Source organism: Eptatretus burgeri, chromosome 1 (assembly GCF_056783735.1).
Source record: "Eptatretus burgeri isolate ZD-2024b chromosome 1, Ebu_testis_v1, whole genome shotgun sequence".
Classification (NCBI taxonomy): domain Eukaryota; kingdom Metazoa; phylum Chordata; class Myxini; order Myxiniformes; family Myxinidae; genus Eptatretus; species Eptatretus burgeri.
In genome coordinates, this window is record NC_140961.1 from 113,150,538 (window position 1) to 113,171,736 (window position 21,199).

General features: G+C 44.5%; 1 protein-coding gene across 4 annotated transcripts in view; it reads left to right on the forward strand.

The window, feature by feature from the left end:
- Positions 1-21,199, forward strand: part of LOC147035205 (venom phosphodiesterase CdcPDE-like) — a 160,915-nt gene that overhangs the window by 56,526 nt on the left and 83,190 nt on the right. For all 4 annotated transcript variants that reach the window (XM_085895297.1, XM_085895287.1, XM_085895312.1 and 1 more), the window contains 3 exons: positions 2,990-3,055; positions 12,937-13,009; positions 20,530-20,638. In XM_085895297.1, coding sequence (XP_085751423.1) covers positions 2,990-3,055; positions 12,937-13,009; positions 20,530-20,638 — 248 coding nt within the window. The remainder of the gene's footprint in view (positions 1-2,989; positions 3,056-12,936; positions 13,010-20,529; positions 20,639-21,199) is intronic.

The following is a 21,199-nucleotide window of genomic DNA, read 5'->3' on the forward strand; positions in this document are numbered from 1 at the left end:
CTAAAACAACTTGCCATCACCTCATGGAAAGCAAATACAACTGAAGGAAATCTCAGTTCCTTCCACAAAGCTCGGAACAAGTGTGTGTCTATCCTCAGGAGAGCCAGAAAACAACATCTTTCTAAACTCAAGTCTGAACTCTCAAACCTGTCTCCCTCCTCCAATTCCTCGTGGCATCTGGTTAAGACTGTTTCTGGTGTATGTCCCACCTCCATCTCTTCCCTTACCTCAAATGGCCGCACAGCTGACACTGCACATCAAAATGCTGAATGCCTGAACTGTTTGTTTGCTTCTAAATCTTCTGTCCCAGACCCATCGCTTTCTGTCACCACTTACCCAGTCGCACCTAGGTTTTTCTCAACTCTGCGTCCTTTTCTCCTGACAAGGTGGAGAGCTTGCTGTCAAACCTCGACTCAGAATCTGCAACCGATCGAGAGAGCATCAGCACACGTGTCCTAAAAATCTGCTCTGCTGCTCTTGCTCACCATTTCTGTCCTCTGTTCACCCTCTCATTTACTCAAGGTCATCTGCCATCTGCTTGGAAATCAATGCTTGGTATTGTCGTTATGGTTAGTGTGGTTGGCTTTGGATCCCAGGGTCCTGAGTTCAAATCCTGCTCAGTTGTTTAATTAATGCTAGGTGGGGTTAACTTCGGCCTATCATCCTTGCGTGGTTGGCAAAATGAGTGTGAGCATGCTGGTATACTGTGTCGGGGTGGCGACCCAATCCAGGATTGTGCCCAAAGGCCAAGGAGACTGCTCAAGCAACACCAACTATCTGCACACAGTGTGGTCCCAATCTCGTTCTCCAACTTGGAAATCAGCAAGCATCACTGCCCTGCATAAAAAAGGTGCAAAAACAGATCCCTGCAACTACAGACCAATCAGCCTTCTCCCAATCATCCACAAGGTCATGAAATCCATCATCACTTCCGACTTAAAATCCTTCCTCTTCTCCAATGGCTTGATTTCCAATCATCAATTTGGTTTCAGACCAGGTCACTCTACCCTGGACATGCTGCTCCTGCTTTCCCAAAAATGGATGGAGGTGGGAAATGCCATACATGAGATCAGAGATATCTCCCGACATATCGTGAGCTTTCAATATGGTCTGACATCCTACACTGCTCAATTTAATTCTTCTCTTATCATATCCAAGGCAATCTCCACTCATTGCTTATGAACTTCCTCTGTTGGTGGAGTCAACATTTGGCTCTTAATGGAATTCTCTCATCTCTTATTCCTGTCCAGGCTGGAGTTCCTCAAGGCAGTGTTCAAGGCCCTGTGCTTTTTCTGGTTTTCATCAATGATCTCTCCGACTCTGGAAAATCCTTTATCTCTTTGCTGATGACTCCAACCTCTGCCGTACCATCTGTCATCCCTCAGACTGGCAAGCAGCAGCTTCTTCGCTCTCTGCAGATCTGGATAAAATCACAAACTGGTCCAACACGTGGAACATGTCTTTCAACCCTGACAAATCTCACACTCTCACCATGTCTCTCCGAAAGGATTGTCTGCAAAGCCATCCCCATCTACTTTCTTAACAATCCCCTTGAAGAACTCCTTTCATTCAAGCTTTTGGGCCTCACTATCTGCCAAGATCTTTCCTGGGAAAGCCACATTTCAAACCTCGCCTCCAAAGCCAGTCACCATCCTCCATCGTGCAAAGTCCTTCCTTGTCACACCTGAGCTCCTCACCACATACAAAGCTTTCATCAACAGCCAGATGAAGTACTGCTCTGCCATCTCTAGTGGTGCTACTGCTTCACACCTCGCTGGTTCCATGCTGTGGAAACCAAGGATTTTAGGGTGATTGGTATCTCCCGCAATGAAGCTGAGTCTTTGGGTCTGTCACTCTCTCACCACAGGCAGGTCAGTGTTTTTTCTGTATTCTATCGTCTCGTCTCAGGTCTTGCCCCTACTGCTCTGCCTGTGCTCTGTCCCCCCAAAATTTCCACAGGGCACTCAAGGTCTGCCAAAAAAACCCCCTTCTGGTGAAACTACCAAAATGAAGAACCACTTCTCACCTTCACTCTTTCACTCCTATTTTCCTGCCTTTGGAACAAACTTCCACACTCTCTTCAATCCCACTCTTCCCTCCAGGTCTTCATAACAGCTGTTCACCACCATCTCTTATCTTCCCCCATCCAAAACCATGTTCTTTTCTACCTCCGTTAATCAACCTCAAACCCATCTCCTTCAAATTCCCTGTTTTCCTTCCTGAAAGTCCCTGTAGTGTCCATCTTGTTTACCCTAAGTTCCCTGCCCAACCCCTCTCCCTTCAACAGATCTAATGTCTCTGTTCCCCACTGTTTTGTGCTTCCCTCTCCTGCCCCTCTTGTTATATGTTCTGTGTGTTCGCTCTTATTCTGAGTCTCGACATTGTATAAAAAAAAAAATTCCTAGCCCATCCATGTCTGCTTTGTACAAAAGCTACACTTGATGAAAATGGTAGTTCAATAAAATTTGTCCATTTTATTCATTTGTACTCTCCATGTTCTCATAATAACGGTTTGTTGAAGATTTGATGACAAAAGCTCAATTGGCAAAAAGCTATTGCCTGGACATACAGATTGAAGCTCAATAGTAAATAGATGGAGAAACACGGTAACGATGAAAAAACAAAAATACACAAAAAAACGAGGTGTCTCATGCTTGTCGCACTGTGGCAGGGCTAATAAGGGTTATTTATAGTCACTATGACTTTGCCATTTCTTATTTTGACCCAATTTTAAAGTATTTTCTCCATATTCTCATAATAAAGGTTTGTTGAAAATTTGATGAGAAAAGCTCGAATGGTTAAAATGTTATGGCCTGGACAGACAGACAGACACACAGAAGCGATTGCAAAACGGGTGGGGCATGGGCTGAATATGATTGTCACCTATAATTTACTTAATGACCATATTATGATTTAAAATGATTGGTTTGGAGAAAATAATGAATGATGATCATTTCAGTCATTTAATTGTATATCTATTATTTTCCAGGTCAGTACCTTATGAAGAACGTATTTTTACGATACTTGAGTGGCTTGACCTACCAAACAGTGAGCGGTGAGTAATATACCCCTACCCTACTCTAATTTTTATAGTTTGAAGACTTTATAAATCAATAAATAATCTCATGAAACTAAAATCTTCCTTTGTATTTAGAGAGTGACCTCAGCTCTGTAGAATCTAGCTGTTTGCACAGGCCAACTGGTAGGGATTGTAATCTTTCCTCTGACCGAAGGATTGAGCTGCCATTTCTGCAGCACCAACTTATCCCCCTGATCTTGATATGTTGAATCTTCAAGTGAGGGGGTTGCAGGCAAGCAGCTTGCTTTCTCAAATTCGAAGGCGATTGGTTCCTCTCTTGTCGCAATCAATGTGTGGCTCTTAAGCTTGCAAGAGTTGTGAGCATTCATAGGAATGCCAGAAAATATATTCTTTCAAATCTCTAGGCTGAACTCTCAAACCAGTCTCCTTCCTCAAAGTCTTGGTAGTGCTTTCTTGTCAAGTTAGTCTCTGTTGAATGCTACAACATTGTTCTCTCACTCAAACAGCCTAACCTTAGCCTCTGCTCGAGATGAGGCAAAATGTCTCACCTTGTTCCGACAGCATGACCTTTTTCTGCTCCTTAAACCAAAACTCCTTCCACTCATGATCTTTATCTCTGTATGCTTCATTTGGAAATTTTGAGAAGCCTAGTTTGTAGAGTTTTTCTGCTCAGGACAATCAAATTCCCTTGACGTTCTTTTACATTGACGGTGTCAAACCCCGATGTGTCAGTACTCTTCCCCACATCTCCTATAAACCCATGTCCTTCCAACTCCACCCCTTCTTTGTATCCTTCTCTTTATCATCCCTCCACTTCATGTCATCATTTTTTGCATCCCCCATCACCACTTCCTCTTAAAGTTTCCCCCTCATTCTAAACTCTCCAAGCTTCCCCTTTACCCCATTCCTCAAAACTTCCCCCTCACCCCATCACTTCAAAGATTCCTCCTCACTCTGCCCCCCCCCGTTACCCTGCCCCCCCCTCAGCTGCCCCTCGTGCCCCATACTCCCATCTTCCCCCCATCCCACACCCTCCCAAACTCAATCTGTGAATTTTCTGACACATATTTCTCCCAATGACAACCGGGCGTAGTGGCGTGCGCCTGTAATCCAGCTACTCGGAGGCTTGGGTTGGAGGATCGCTTGAGGACGGGGGCTCTGCACTGGGCAGGGTGTAGAGCAGCCTGGAATCATGGCGAAACCCAAATCCTGATCCCTGTGTCGTAAGAGGCGACCAGGGTTGCGTCAGGAAGGGCATCCGGCGTAAAACCTGTGCCAAATCAATATGCGGATCATAACGGATGATCCGCTGTGGCGACCCCTAACGGGAGCAGCCGAAAGATGAACAACAACATATTTCTCCCAATGACAAATCCTCCCTTCTGGACTTGGTGATGACAAGCTTCCCAATAAATGTCTCCTGGTCTTCCTCTGTTCCAACTGGTTCATCTGATCATAACATTCTTCAACAACAAAAAACTTGCTCTTATGGACACATTGATGTCATCTTGTCTTCATTTATCCTACCCTTCTTCCTACCCATGGTACACAAAATCCTGTGGTGAGGCAGTTTCTCCAAAACAACTTGCCTTCTCTTCCTGGAAAGCAAACCCGACCGAAGGAAATCTCATATCATTCCAAAAAGCCCACAAGAAGTGTGTGTCCTCTCACAGGAGAGCAAGGAAACAACACCTCGCCAACCTCTAGATTGAACTTTCACATTTGTCTGCCTCCTCTAAAACTTGTTGGTGTCCTGTTAAGTCTCCTTTGGAGTATACTCCCCCTTCATCCCTTCCTACGCTTAAAATGACACCACTTCTGACTCCGCTTGTGAGAAGGCCAAACGCTTCAAAGCTGTGTTTCTTTCTAAATATTGTGTCCCCAATCACTTGCTCTCTGTACGCACCCTACCCAGTCATACTCAACTGCTCTTTGATTCTGTCATTTGCACCTGAGAAGGTGGAAAAATTTGTGGTGGACCAGACGGCATCAGTTCACGTGTCTTAAAAACCTAAAACAAAAGTTTGCCCTCTGTCATCTTCCCTCTGCTTGGAAACTTGGAAATCAGCCAATATCACCACATCACAAAAAAAAGGTGCAAAAAGCGATCCCCTTAACTACAGCCCCATCAGCTTACTTCCAAACATCAGCAAGGGCATGGAATCCATTTTCGCAATTGAAAAGAAATCCTCCCTTTTCTCCATTGGCTTCATCAAAGATCACCAAATCTGATTCAAACCAGGACACTCTACCTTGGACATGTTGCCTCTGCTCTCTCCACAATGGATGAAGGCTCTCAATCTTAGACATGACATCAGGGCATCTCTTTTGACATATGTGGAGCTTTCGATAGTCTGGCACTGTATTGCTCTCCAAACTTTCTCCCTTTGGCATCCAAAATAGCCAACTCCATACATGTTTTACTGATTTCCTCTGCTCTCATAGCCAACGTGTGGCCCTCAATGTAATCCATTCACCTCCTCTCCCTGTTTAGGCTGGAGTTTCCCCAAGGCAGTCTTCTGGACCCAGTCCTGTTCCTAATTTTCATCAACGACCTCTCTGACTCTGAAAATTCCCTTTATCTATTTACTGATGACTACACCCTCTGGCATAACATTCTTCATGCCTAAGATTGGCAGGCAGCAGCTTCTTCCCTCTTTTCAGATTGACAAAATCACAAGCTGCTCAAACACTTGGAATGTGTCTTTCAATCCTGACAAATCTCAAACTCTCACTATTTCTCTCTCTCTCTCTCTCTCTCTCTCTCTCTCTCTCTCTCTCTCTCTCTCTCTCTCTCTCTCTCTCTCTCTCTCTCTCTCTGAAAGTACTGTATGACAAACCCTCCCATCTACTTTCTAAACAATCTTCTTGAGGAAGTTCAGTCACTCAAACTCCTTGGTCTCAATATCAGCCATGATCTTTCTTCAGTAAAGCACATTTCAAAGTTTGCCCCCAAATGCAGTTGTCCCTTAACATCCCCTGTTGTACAAGGTCCTTCTTTGGCACACCTGAACTCCTATCAAACTACAAGGCCTGAAAATGCAGATGATGGAGTACTTCCCCCCCCCCCACTGTGTTGGTGCCCTGCATCACACCTTGCTCAGCTTGACTCCATGGAAATGAAGGCCTTCAAGATCATTGGAATACTCCATGATGAAGCTGATGGGCCTCTGTCTTTCCCATCACAGACAGGTTGTTGTCTCTTTGTATTCTACCACTTACTTTCGGGTCTTGCACACTTTGCTCTTTCCTTGTTTTGTCACTCCTCCTCCCCCCTCCCACTTCCAGGTTAGGTTTGTGCAGGGTGCATGCAGTCCACCATCAACCCACTTCTGGTGAAACTCCAAAAATCCAGGATCCCAGATCACTAATACTCGTTCATCACAAATTTTCCCCACCTTTGGAACCAACTTCCACATTCCCTTCACTCCTATTCTTCAATCTCATTTCACACTAACATTTACTGCTCACCAACCCATAAAGAAAAGGCTGTCATCCTTTCATAGACCATCCTGAATGTTTGGTGTCTTGCCTCTGACGTTCCCATTAACCCGCTAATCGGTGTGACTGGTGGAAAATGGTTGGATGTGTGGTTTATTTGCTTAATAAATTTGCAGTTCAACAATTGTTTTTGGCATTAGCCATGACGCCAAATGAGAACGCTTCCAAAATGTATCTTAAAATGCCTTACTCTGCATTTTACTCCACCAGGAACAACCCATTCATTCTTCTTTATCAAAAGCTCTTCCTTTTCTCCTTGACAAGGCTTATTTCCCAAAACCTCCTCACTCCTAAAGGCTTAGTTTATCAAGCCTCCTCTTTCACTTACAACCGAATTTCCTCCATGCATTCAACCAAAAACATTCTCACCACCACCCCACCCAGGAAGACTGTTGCAGCTTATCCAGTCTGGGAATCCTGAGACATCAATTTTGCAAAGGCAATGTGCACAAGACAAAAATTCCCCTTCACGTCCATTCATGGTGTCAAACCCCTTCATGACAGTAGAATACCACCCTCTGCTCCCTCCTTGTCCTAACCCCTCTCAACTTCCATCTCATCCTGCCCTCTCTTAGCTTCCCCCCCCCCACTCCCACTGCCCCACCTCCCAGCTTAGCCCCTCCCCCTCTCAGCTTCTCCTTCCCACCCCTGGCTTTCCCATGCCTCACACCCTCTCCTTGCTCCTTGCCACATTCCTACATCCCATCAGCAGCTGCTCTTCCCTTGTTCCTAACGGTGTGGACCTCAAACTTCCAGGGCCTCCATTCCAACTTGACAGATCTCTCAATCCAGGCCACTGCTGAAAAACTGGACATCATCTGTTTAACAGAATCCTTCCTCCCACAGGATGCCCTGGCTCCTTAGTGGCTCTCTCTGGCTATTATCTCCTCTGGCTTGATCGACTTGACCCCTGTCGTCACGGCAGAGTTACTCTACACATCAAAAACTACATTTCTCACTCTTCGTGTACTACTCTAACACCTCCAAACTCCCAGGAGTACCTTTTGCTGTGACTTCCCCTCTACTGCCTCCTCATGTTTGGCTGTGTTGTACTCTCATCCCAGCAGCAACGACTCCATCTGTATCTCTCTCAGATGACTTGGACCAACTCTTAATCACTCACACCTACTCTCTCTCTCTCTTTCTCATATGTGGTGATTTCAATTGTTACCATGCTAATTCACTGGGTGTCGGTACCTCTGTCACCATCCATAGCACTTCTGCAAAGGACTTCTGTGACTCCATGTGGACTGACTTGATCCATGCATTTTCCCACCAGGATTTCTCACAATGGAAAATCTTTCTCTCTGGATTTGGTGATGAACAACTTTCCTCATCAATGTATCTTCCTCATCCTCTATCCCAATTGGCTGATCTAATCATGTGCTTGTGAAGGTCAGCATCTCTCTGGCCATTCTCAGAGAACAGCCTCAGCACCAGCGAGTCTGGTTGTTCACTCAGGCAAACTTGCAGGGACTACAAGCAGCCATCGCATTTCATGACTGGTCTCAAATATATTCCGGCCCTGATATTAACTCAGCCTGGGAATTCTTCCACAGAAACATGCTCTCTCATGCACAGATTCATCCTATCCCGTCTTCAGTTATCTTACCCATCCTCCCACTCTTGGTACTCTGAATCATGTGGTGATGCATTTGCTTTAAAAGAACTTGCATTCTCCTCCTGGAAGGCAAATCCAACCAAAGGCACCTTCAGATCATTCCAGGAAGCCTGTAATAAGTGTGTGTCTACTCTCAGGAGAGCCAGAAAACAACATCTGTCCAATCTCAAGAATTAACTTTCAAACTTGTCTCCCTCTTTAAAACCTGGTGTCCCTTTGTCAAGTCTGTCTCTGGTGTATGCGCCCCTTCCATCCCTTCCTTCACGTCCAAATGCAATCACAGCCGACTCTGCTCGTGAGAAGGCTGAATGCCCCAAATCCGTGTTTGCTTCAAAATGTTGTGTCCCTAACCCCTCTCCCTCTACACCCACCCTTCCTACCCATACCCAACTGTTCCTAGATTCTGTGTCTTTTGCACCTGTGAAGGTTGTAAAGTTTCAGGCAACCCTCAACTCCGACTCTGAAACAGGACCGAACAGCATCAGCTCACGTGTCATAAAAACCTGCTCTTCTGCTCTTGCATTTCCTCTGTCTGCCCTTTCCACCCTGTCATTTACCACTGGTCATCTTCCATCTGTATAGAAATCAGCAAACATCACAGTGTTCCACAAAAAGGTGCAAAAACAGATCCCTAAACTACAAACCAATTGACTTCCTTCCAATCATCAGCAAGGTCATGGAATCGATCATCGCAGGTGACATAAAATCAGTCCTTTTCTTCAATAGTCTCATCTAAAATCATCAATTCGGATTCAGACCTGGTCACTCTACTTTAGACATGCTGCTTTTACTTTCCCAACAACGGATGGAGAACCTCAATACCGGACATGACATCAGGGTCTCCCTGGACATATCTCGAGCTTTCAGTACAATCTGGCATCCCGCCATGCTCTCCAACCTGTTTGCCTATGAAATCCAAGGCCAAGTCCACTCATGGATTATTGGCTTCCACTCTCGTAACCAAAGTGTGGCTCTCAACACAATCCTTTCTTCTCCTCTCCCTCTCAAAGCTGGAGTACCACAAGGCAGTGTTCCAGGCCCCCATCTTATTCCCAATCTTCTTAATTGATCTCAATGACTGGAAAAATCCTCGTTAACTCTTTGCTGATGACTCCACCCTCTGTTGTGATATCCATCATCCTTCTGACAGACAGGCAGCAGCATCTTCCCTCTCCTTAGACATTGATAAAATGACAAACTTGTCAAACACTTGGAATATGTCCTTCAAAATATATATATATATATATATATATATATATATATATATATATATATATATATATATATATATATATATATATATCTCTCTCTCACTCTCTCTCTCTCTCTCTCTCTCTCTCTCTCTCTCTCTCTCTCTCTCTCTCTCTCTCTCTCTCTCTCTCTCTCTCTCTCTCTCTCTCTCTCTCTCTCTCTCTCTCTCTCCCTCCTGTACCACACACCATCCCATCCACTCAACAATCCTCTCAAAAAAGTTTGGTCACTCAAACTATTGGGTGCCACTCTCAGCCATGATCTTTCTTGGCAAGCTACATTTCCAAGTTGGCCTCCAAAGCCTAGATGCCGACTGGGCATCCTCCATCATGTAAAGCCCTTCCTTGGCACACCTGAACTCCTCTCACCCACAATGCTTTCATCCACAGCTTAATGGAGTACTGCTCTCCCCTCTGGGCTGGCTCCGCTGCCTCACATGTTGTTCAGCTTGAGACTGTGGAAACCAAGGCCTTCAATATCATTAGAATCTCTTGTGATGAAGCTGAGTCTATGGGCCGATCATTTCGACTTCACCATCACTGACAGATTTGTGGTCTCTCTGTCTTCTTCTGTCTCATTTCTGGACTTGCACCCTTTGCCCTCTTCATGCTTTGTCCCCCAAGGTAACTGCAGGATACACTTGGTCCACCAGCATCCCCATCCTCGTGAAAATGCCTAATTCCAGAACACTGCTCACCTCGACTCATTTATTCCTCTTTTTTTCTACTTGTGGAACCACCTTCCATACACACTTCAATATCATTCTTCCCTCCAGATCTTCAAGAGAGATATTCATCACCATCACAAGTCACCCCCCCCATCCAAAACCATGATCTTCTCTGCACCCATGAAACCACCCCCACCCCTCCCAAAATTTTGCTTATGTATCCATCTTGTCCACCCCTTGCATTCTCCCCTAACCCTCATCGTTACCAGCATTCCTTGTTTGTCCATCTCCATCTACTTTCTCCCTTCACCCTGCTGCTGGCATTTACCCTTTCTCCTGCTGTTCCCTTTGTTTTGGTGTGTCCTGATGTGTTCTGCATCCTTACTCTTCCATGTAATGAGTATGTATTTTTAAAAATGGTATGTTGTAAAATATATTTCGAGAGAAACTGAAAATAAAACTTGTATGTAGTGATGTTTGAGGTTTGTATGTTGTGAAGTCAATGCATAAATAAACAAGAAAAAGAGCAATCAGAGATTGCAGACCCTTGCCAGGACTTGTTTTGTGTGGTGTATTTTGTGTGGCGTTTCTGTGCTGGTGTGTTACGTAATTAATGAGACATAATGATAATTTCCACTTTATAACTGCTGGCAGTAATGACCGGGTACGAAGACATCCCCCTTTGATTGGCCACCTGACCGTGACCCATGATGTTCATTATTATTCAATTGATTTCAGAATGGGATAAAAAATAAATTCAATTCAATTCAAATGGAAGACCAAATAGGTACAATACTGCATTGAAGTCATCAGGAGGAACCCAAACAAGGAAAAAGCAAAGATGAAGTTATCAGGAGGAACCTGGATAGGATTTGGGTTTCATCTGCTTCTCCTCTACCCTCAAACCCATCCAGGCACAGCCAAGTTAGCTTCATTCAAAAAAAAAAAAAATCAAAAAGATCCCAGATTCAAAAAATGTAACAATTCTGGTTGCCACACCATGCATCCAATCAGGTTGAAATTTAAACCAGATATTCCGCATCAGTACTACATCATAATAATTGTAGAGTTTCACGTCGATTGATTAAGCGGTTCAAGAGAAAGTATTTTAAACATTTTAGCTCAATCTATTATGGCTGCCAGACCATGTGTGACATCAATTATATTTGTGAATACCCTGGTATCCTCAAGGCTTGGGGAACATTTCTGTGAAGTTTCCCCTCGATCTGTCCAGCCGTTCTGAAGAAGATTTTTATTGGTTTTATTGTAAATCCAATATGGCTGCCAAACCATGTGACCTATGATGTCATATGTGTGAACCTTTTGTTCCTCATGGATAGGCGGTCATACGTGTAAAGTTTCGCCTCAATTTGTTTAGCCATTTCTTTATCTATTTTTGAAAGTATAAAAAAAACAAAAAACAATATGGCTGCAAAATCACGTGACCGATGATGTCATCAATTTTTTTTCTGTTGGCTATTTTATTCATAATGACCTTCAAAATTTTTCATACTGATCAGATGTAGTGTTACATAATGCAATTATGACGTCATAATCAAGGCACCTGTTATGTCATAAAAACAAATCACACTTATTCCCCATGACGAGTACTTGCCATGTGCCAAGTTTCAACTTTTCCATGGAGCGATTTTAGAGATACAGAGGTCCAAAATCCAAATGTTTTCCTTTTTTCCAACCTGACTGCCACACCATGTGACCTATGACGTCATAATTATCAATAAAACATTCTAAACGAGTCGTCGATCCTCTGGTTGAAAAACAAAAAATAATTAGTCTCAATCTGACGACTGGTAGTGGAGAAAAACACGTTCTTTGCAGACAAAAACAAACGAATAAAAAAATCACTCATGTATTGAAACTTCACGAAATGGAACAGCACTGCGTAGAACAGTTTGAACAGTTTGAGTTTTAAAACTCCGCCAGGCTGAACAGTTTAAATTTTGTATCCCACTGATCGGTCGGATCTGAATCTGGATGTTACCCAAAATCGAATCGGCTTGTTATTGTCACCTGACCAACTATTCCACCTCGTTTTGTCACAAGTCGTCCACAACTTTTAAAGATAACATGCTTTACGTAGTTTTTGGCCTCATCTTTAAATGGTGAAGAATCACCTGAAAAATTGAATCCGGATCTGGATTCAGATCTTCATCAAAATTGAATCAATTCGTCCTTTTCACATACCCAACCGATCCACAAAGTTTCTACGGAATACATCCGTAATCTTTTCAGATATTGTGCCATACATCGTTTTTGGCCCAATCTCTCAATGGTGTAGAATCACTTGAAAAATTCTCGAATCCGGATCTAGATTTGGATGTCCAACAAAATTGAATGTATTAGTCCTTTTCACAGACCATACCTGTCAACAAAGTTTCTGTGGGATCCATCTGTAACCTTTTGAAATATTGTGCTATGTATCGTTTTTGGTCCTGTCTCTCAATGGTGAAGAATCACGTCAAAAAAATTCTCATATCCGGATCCGGATCCGGATCTTCACCAAAATTAAGCATTGCTGTTCTTAGCTGGTCACCTGCACACAACAAAAAAATAAATTCAGAACGATTTCTTGAAAACTGTGGCCAAAAATTGTGTGACAAACAGACAGGCAGACAAACAAACACAGACAAACGCTACAGACCAACATACTTGGCCCAAATTTTTTTTTTCGCCGAGTAACAAACGGACCCAAATCTAATACCCGCTCTTCCGGCGAGGGGAACAACATGCATAGCATTTAAATGAATGATTGAAATGGCTTGCTGTCCATAACATGCCAATTATTACCACCTTTTTTATTTTCTCTCATTACAACTTTGTTTTATAATCCTGCAGTCCTGGTTTCTTCACATTGTACTTTGATGAACCAGATCGTGCTGGGCATGGTTTTGGACCAGTCAGCGGTCAGGTAAGAACTTTAAGTCTTAACCGAGACTGAATTCTCTATTTTGCAATTTTTCCTGTTTAACATGGAACTGTGGAGTGTAATTGTTCTTATGGTTGGGAGAAGGGGAACAAATGGACATTACAAAGAAAGGCCAACAAAACAAAGTTGGGTTTAAAAGTGCAGGGTTGGCCTTGAGTTTCACTCTTCCTTTTCTTTTGTGAAGGCATTTGTCCATTCGTGAAGATTATAATCGGACCATATTGTATTGAGAGCATTGCAAGTGTTAATTATTACATTTGTCGCTGAAGGTAGACAGAGGTTATGTTTTCACCCCTGTCTGCTTGTCTGTTTGTCTGTGAGCCAGATATCTCAAAAGGTTATGTACAGATTCAGACTAAAATTTGTGGTCAGGTTGCGTGTGTGACAAGGACAAATAGATTATACGAGTCGGGGTACCCAGCGTTGCCGGGCAACGTCGGGTCCCTCTTCCCATCCCAACCCTTCCCCTGCCTTCTCCTACCCCTTCCCTTGAGGGACGAATTCATCGATATGGCTGAAATAATGATGCTATAGATGTTTATCCTCACTGCCATGTCATGAATCTGGGATGTGTTCAGTTACCAAGTTTCTTGTAGAGCGCTTGCCAAGTGGCTTAAGCACTCAAGCAAGCACTCTGTGAGAAACCGTTGATAAGGAGCGATGAGCTTAGCAATCACTAGCTAGCTGCTTGGTAACAACACACCACAGGACATTTCAACAGCATACAGTACATGAGTATTTTCGTTGTAATGAAAACATACCTTGTTCAGAGCCACACATCCACCCACAGACACAAACTCAGCTTTATATATTAGATTAGGTGATGCTGAAACACCTCACATGAAACTGTCATGTTTGCATGATATTTCCTACTCTTGTTGATCTATTCTTCTTCGTCTCGCTCTCATAGTAATCAGCAAATCAACTTTCTATCCTCTATCATATCATTTTTCCATGAGTTTCAGTCTGGAGACTTTTTTTTTATACCATAATGTTGTGGGCTGGGGTTCGGCGGCGATAAACGACCGCCAGGGTCGCTACTAGTTACGGAATTTAGGTCATGACTCCCGGACAACTTCGAAAGGTCACGGGTCACTTAAAGGACCGTGGTCGCCAATATTTTGACGGTGTGAGTTAGGGTCCACTTGTCTAATTCCAATTTAGCTAAGTACTCACACCGTCTCGCTACCGGGGAAACCACACCCTCGGCCGACTCTGTCCGAACCGAGTCGCATGTACAGACTCGGGTCCGGCGTACCGAGCGGGAGTTACCAGAGCCACGCCGGTCCCAATGACAACTTACGGCACACGGCCTCTCTAATTCTCATTACACACCGTGCTGGGTCAATGAAAGAAAGTGACAGACAATGAGCTGGTACATTGAACAATTGGGGGTTTATTTATCAGGGGGGCAGGGGAGCACAAAGAGCAGAGTTATCCGAATAAAAGCAATGTACAATGAACAAAAGCACTGAACAATTTCTACTTACAGACGGGGCCCACGGACACACACACACACACTCACACACACACCCAAAATAAATGGACCCCGTGGGGTCTTTCTTCGGTCTCTCAGCCCAGGAGGGAAAGGCGAGCTGGGAACCAGGGCCATGTCGGGTACCTCTCCACCTCGTGCGGTCACACCGTACTTCAACCACCATGGTGGGACTCGAACCAATGTGCAGAAATCCATGGGCCTGCGACGCTGGCTGCTCGGCCTCCACAACCACGATGAGCCACTGCAAAGGACCGCAGACGAAAAGCCACCACGACCACAGACGAAAAGCCACCACCACCAAGACCAAGCCAATCGCCACGATGACTCCCGCACACTCGTCCTGACAACCACTGTCCTCTTCCTGCCAGGTCCGAGGGATTTCTTCCCCTCCCACTCGCCTCCTGATTGGACAAGGGGTTGTCGGGCGATCAGAGGCCTCCCCTCATTGGTCGGGGGGCCTCGGCCCTGCTCGCCCTTCGCCCATTGGCTGGAGGAAACGCTCCATGCCCTTCCTCGGAGCGGAGCCTTGATCTGAAGCGAATGGAGTCTCCGACCATGCCTTCATCCAAAAACACGTGGGCAATGGAGTCGATGGTGCGGAGAGGTGAAGGGGGTTTGTTGTAAAAAACACTAAAAATAAAGAAACTTCGCAGCGCACACATGTAATTCTCATTAGACATAGGGGGTGGTGCCCTAACTATAAGCACATACTTATCGAGATAGCTGAGCTACGGGGACTGCTGTCTGTTTTTGTGCAAAAGGCTTCCAGATTCATAACACTACCCCCCTCCCCCACCTTTTTACAGACTCGTCCCGAGTTGTCAAATTTTTGTGTGGCATGCATGTGTAGGTTTTTCCCCCAGTACATTTTACCTACGGATCCCTGAGTGTGACATTTTTATACGTGTCCCAAAAATAAATAACCTAGTGTGCTGTGTAACTAAACTATCAGACTCACTCAGACAACTTAACTAAGATTGCCGGCGCTAAGACACACACACACAGGTGGGTTACAAAACTTTTTTACATTTTCTAATATTTACACTAACCATGGCCCAGGACCTGTGATCTGTAGAAGGAAAAAGTCATTTGTGCAAAACACACAGAAATGGGTGCACGGGCTGCACAATTGTAGTCCCTGTGGTGTGGCTGCCTGCAGGGCAGTCCTTGCAAAACACTGGGGATGATGGTCCTAGCACACATGGTTGAGATGGTGACACAGGGGCAATGCAAACAAGGGCACGCAGGCATGGGGTCAAGGCAAAGGCAGGCAAACAAGGCATGGCAAATGCAAAGCATGGCAAACGTGAACCAGCAGCTGCAGCACAACACAGGTCAGCACTCGATGCTGGCCGGCATCTGGTCTGGTCCCGTGAGGTTGTGTGGAGGGAGTGTGGTGGTGCCGGCTGGTCCAGAAATGGGCTCGGACCTACCCTACTGTCTCCCCCCAACCTATCGCCTTCACCTGTCTTTGTCCACACCCACTCCCTTAGTTTGCAACAACAAAATTTAGACTTCCCCCTTTTATTTATTTATTTATTTTTCCTTTTTATTTTTATAATTGCTTGTCCCTAACCCTCCTACTGTCTTTGTCCTGCTAAACTATCCTGTCCATCTACTCCCAACCCCTAAGATCCTTCTTGAGGGGAATAAGGGAGATACTGGTGTCCTGCCTCGAGACCCAACAAAGCCTCAGAATAGCCTCCACAAAGTTCAGCAATCTTCCCAAAGTGAGTCCAATGGCCTTCAGAGAGCGAAGGGATGGATGGTGTGAAGGAGTACATTTCCTATCTGTCCTAGCATTTATTAAACTTTAAACTATCCTAGGGGGTTTTCAACACTTTTGTCTCTTTAAACTATCAGTTCCAGCAACCATGATTCCTGTCGCCTGTGTTGGCGTTTCTGATAAATTTGGGCCAGGCCATCAAATTTTCTCTCGTTCCCTTGCACAATCTCGTGGCTGGGCAGCGTGACTCAACTGGCAGGGACTTCCGTATGCCTGAACTCAAACTGCGGCACCCCTGGGCCCTGAGGCTGTCTCCGAGCCTACCTGCTCCCTATGAACGCAGGGAGTGCCCTTCTCGGCTACTCCTCCATATATGCCCACGTGGCATCTCGGTGCTATGGGTCCCGTTTCCGATGGGCAACCCGTGCCCAGTACACTATCCCGGTCCCTTGGACCCATGGCCTACTCTGGCCGATTAGTCCGGTGCCCGGGTGTCCTGACCACTTACAAAGCTTTCGTCCACAGCCTGATGGAGTACTGCTCTCCTCTCTGGGCTGGTGCTCCTGCCTCCCATCTTTCTCAGCTTCACGCTGTGGAAACCAAGGCATTTCGGATCATTGGCATCTCCCGCAATGAGGCTGAGTCTTTGGGACTCTCATTCTCTCACCGTAGGCTGGTTGGTGGTCTTTCTGTCTTCTATTGTCTCCTATCCAGCCTCGCCCCCCTGCTCTGTCTGCAATTTGTCCCCACCACATTTCCGCAGGGCGCTCAAGGTCCGCCAACAACCCCCTTCTGGTAAAACTACCAAATTCACGAATCACTTCTCACCTTCACTCTTTCATTCCTCTTTTTCCCTGCCTTTGGAATAAACTCCCTCACTCGATTCAATCCCATTCTTCCCTCCAGGCCTTCAAAAAAGCTGTTCACCACCACCTCTTATCATCCCCCATCCAAATCCTTGATCTTTCCTACCCCCGATAATCCACCCAAGCCCACCTCCTTCAAATTCCCTGCGTTCCTTCCTGAAAGTCCCTGTAATGTCCATCTTGTATTTCCCATGTTCCCCGCCCCATCCCTCTCCCTTCCACAAATCTCCTAATGTCTCTGTTCCCCACTGTTTTGGCCTTTCCACTCCCACCCCTCTTGTCTCATGTGCCCCTTGCTGTGCGTTGTGTGTTCGCTCTCACATGAGCCTCGACAAGGTATACAAAAAAAAGAGGTGGGAGAGGAAGAGAGGAGTGGGAGAGGAAGAGAGGGGAGGGAGAGGGAGAGAGGGAGGTGGGAGAGGGAGAGAGAGAGGTGGGAGAGTGAGGAGCGGAAGTGGGAGATAGAGGAGTGAGGGGGAGCAAGTAGGGGTTGGGAAGCGAGGAGGGGTGGGGAAGGGAAGGCAGTGTGAGGAGAGGGAAGGGAAAGCAATGTGATGGGGGAAGGGAAGGCAGTGTGAGAGGAAGGGAAAGCAGGGTGAGGGGAGGGGAAGGAAATTCAGCATGATGGGAGGGGAAGGAAATGCAGCATAATGGGAGGCGAAGGGAAGGCAGCATGAGTAGGTGGGAAGGGAAGGCAGTGTGAAAGGGGAAGGTAGCATTATGGGAGGAGAAGGGAAGGCAGCATTATGGGAGGAGAAGGGAAGGCAGCATGAGTAGGTGGGAAGGGAAGGCATTGTGAAAGGGGAAGGTAGCATGAGGGGAAGGGAAGTCAGCATGAGGGGAGGAGAAGGGAATGCAGCATGAGGGGAAGGGGAGGCAGCATACTGGGCAATAGTGCTTTCAATCATCGATTGTGAAAGTGAACTTGGTGCTGTTGCAGACTTTGGTTACTTTGAATCCACATTCTCAACCGTCACTAATAGGTACTCTCTCTCTCTCTCTCTCTCTCTCTCTCTCTCTCTCTCTCTCTCTCTCTCTCTCTCTCTCTCTCTCTCTCTCTCTCTCTCTCTCTCTCTCTCTGTCTCTCTCTCTCTCTCTCTCTCTCTCTCTCTCTCTCTCTCTCTCTCTGGTGGTTTGTTTTCAAATGTTTTGGCATATTTGATGCATTCCAGTGATGTGCATGGTCTTTTGAAGAAAGTGAGCATGAAACTTTCAGACTGTCTTCTTTAACCTTCCTGAAATAGTTGCAAACTGCACTTCTGGACCTTTTGAACGACTTGTTGTCCAACTCTATCAGTTGATGTGTTGCTTACCTGTCTGTCAGCAAGGCAATCAGCACACTATTCTGGCCAACTCCAAATTCCTTGCCATTCATTTTAAAGGAACATTCCCTTGGGGCATGTATACTTTGCATGTGACTTGCTTTTGCTGTTATATTGCAAACGGGATGCCCCAGGGCGTGTTCCTTTTTAATTTGTACATTACCAGGCCATGTTCAACTGGAACATGCCCAACAGGGACAAAAAAAAATTTCCTTGAAAAAAAAGCTTCTTTCTATTAAGTAGGAATTATTTGGAATTGACATTGATTCCAGTTCACCATTCAATTCCTTTTGATTCCATGGTCGGAATTGAGTACTTTAGAATGATTCTGCCCACCACTATCAAGCACTCAAGCAAGCACTCCAACAAAATGGTTGATAAGGAGCGGGGGTTTTTACGGTCAATTCTGCAGTTTAATTTTGAATTTCGGCTCGGGTTAAGAGATTGTGGAGCCTATCGCATATGCGGAAATAAAATATGCTACAAGCACTGGCATATCTTGGCATTAAAAGCATTGCGATGTATCCAGGGATTTTTAAGTGTGAAAATGAGGCTTTCAATGATCTGAGTGAGGAAAGTTTTTTCTTTATTGAGTGCTTTATTGTTAAACCATTATAGTCTGTTAAACCATTGTTGAGCAGGCCAAAAAAATGGCGAATTAAGACCCCAGCGAGGGAGAGCTGGCTGATAAAGGGGCTGGCCAAGGATGATGCCTTGATTAAGGATAATTAAATAAGGCCATTCATTATCTTCAAAAGGGGTGTTTAAATTGACCAAAATGCCCAAAATGCACTAACCTTGGAGTTCCCTTAGTATGCATGCAAAGTTTGGGGCCGCGAGGTTTCATGGTTTTGGGGTTGGGGAGGATACATATTGAAGAACTGACACACACTGACATTTATTAATATAAATCGTTGTTGAACTTTGTATGTACCTTGTCAATCCATTATTAATTGAAATTGAATAGGCCCATTCCTACACACTTAAGAAGGTATTCTTGATTTGCAGTGGTTACTGGAGATTATCTTGTGTATTGTTCACAGTTTCCTTGTTTTGATGTTGTCTTGTTGTCTTGGAAAGTGTTCATCCTTTTGGTTCAGTTTTTGAAATTTCGATAACTGGAAGCACCCGCTCCCTATGGGAGTGGTCAAGGGGGGTCATGCAATTATTTGTTATTATTATTATGCCTATTTTACTCCAAGGGGTCCCAGGATTACACACCCAAAATTGGTTGCCATCAGTTGAGCCGTTATTGCGGTTCCTGGGAACAGACGGACTGACGGACGGATGGACATTTGGACATTTGGTGAATTATAGTAAAAAAATAAAAAAGATGCCTATTTTAATCCAAGGGGTCCCAGAATTACAGACCCAAAAAATGGTTGTGATCGGTTCAGCTGTTTTTGTGGTACCTGGAAACAGGCGGACGGACAGACGGTGAATTATAGTAAGATTAATTTGTAATGGTTGAACAGCAAATCCTGGCATGACTTATAAACACACAATTAATGACATTACCAAATATTTTGTTTCTCACTACAGGAGTAAAATAATAAAAATAATAATGTTAATCCCATTCATATTGCGGGGGACGAACAAAGATAAACTAAAGGTATGCACACTCACCCCCAAGCTGACTAGTCTCGGTTTGAATCATGTCTAAACTATAAACTCTCATCCCAGTGTTTCACAGGCAGTGTGATTCGTCAATGTTTGTGCTCATTTAATGGACTTGAGGTTTTTAACAGGATTTAGTGCACAATTTATTACTCTTTGTTGCAGCAGTTACAAACAATATGATTATATCATTGATATAACTAGAAGCATCCGCTCCCTACGGGAGCCGTCAAGGGGGTCATGTTATTATACTTATGCCTATTTTACTCCAAGGGGTCGCAGGATTACACACCCAAAAAATGGTTGCAATCGGTTCAGCTGTTTTTGCAGTACCTGGGAACAGACGGATGGACAGACATTTGGTGAATTATAGTAAGATTCACTGTAATGCCAAAAAATTACTGATCAGCCTTTGTACTTTCTTCTTTTTGAAAACAATGTGTTTAAAAAAAAATCTGGTTTTACCTGTATAGGTTGTCGAAGCTCTGCAAGTGGTTGACAAAATAGTTGGGCAGCTGATGGATGGCCTAAAACAGAGGAATCTACACAAGTGTGTGAATATCATTGTTGTTGCTGACCATGGTAAGATTTTACATGTTTTGTATATTACACAGCACATGATATGCTCAATCTACCTGTTAAAAATAATGAAACACAGTATGTTACCAAATGTGAATCATGTGTTAACCATACTGAGTATGAATGGCATATTTCCCACTTTCTGAGGGATTTTAGTGAACGATGAAAATTTTAGACATTTTCAAATAAATACATGACAACTTCATGGGAGTGACCAAACTTTCAATTTTAAATGGATCACAAATGAACGGAATAAATGGAGACAACAACAGTTATCCCATGACCTAATGACGTTGCAAGCATTGTGTATATATATATATATATATATATATATATATATATATATATATATATATATATATATATATATATATATATATATTTGTATTGTTATGGCCATGGGTACCGAGTGTATTATGAGGGGGTGAATCCTCGTTTCTTCTCAGAAGAACCGGACCTGGGGCCACTGCTCACAAATAGCTTTGTGGTGCGGTGGGTTGCTTAGCAACCATGAACGCCTATCGGTTAACCACGAGTTCCAGTGTCCAGCGTCTAATTTGCCAT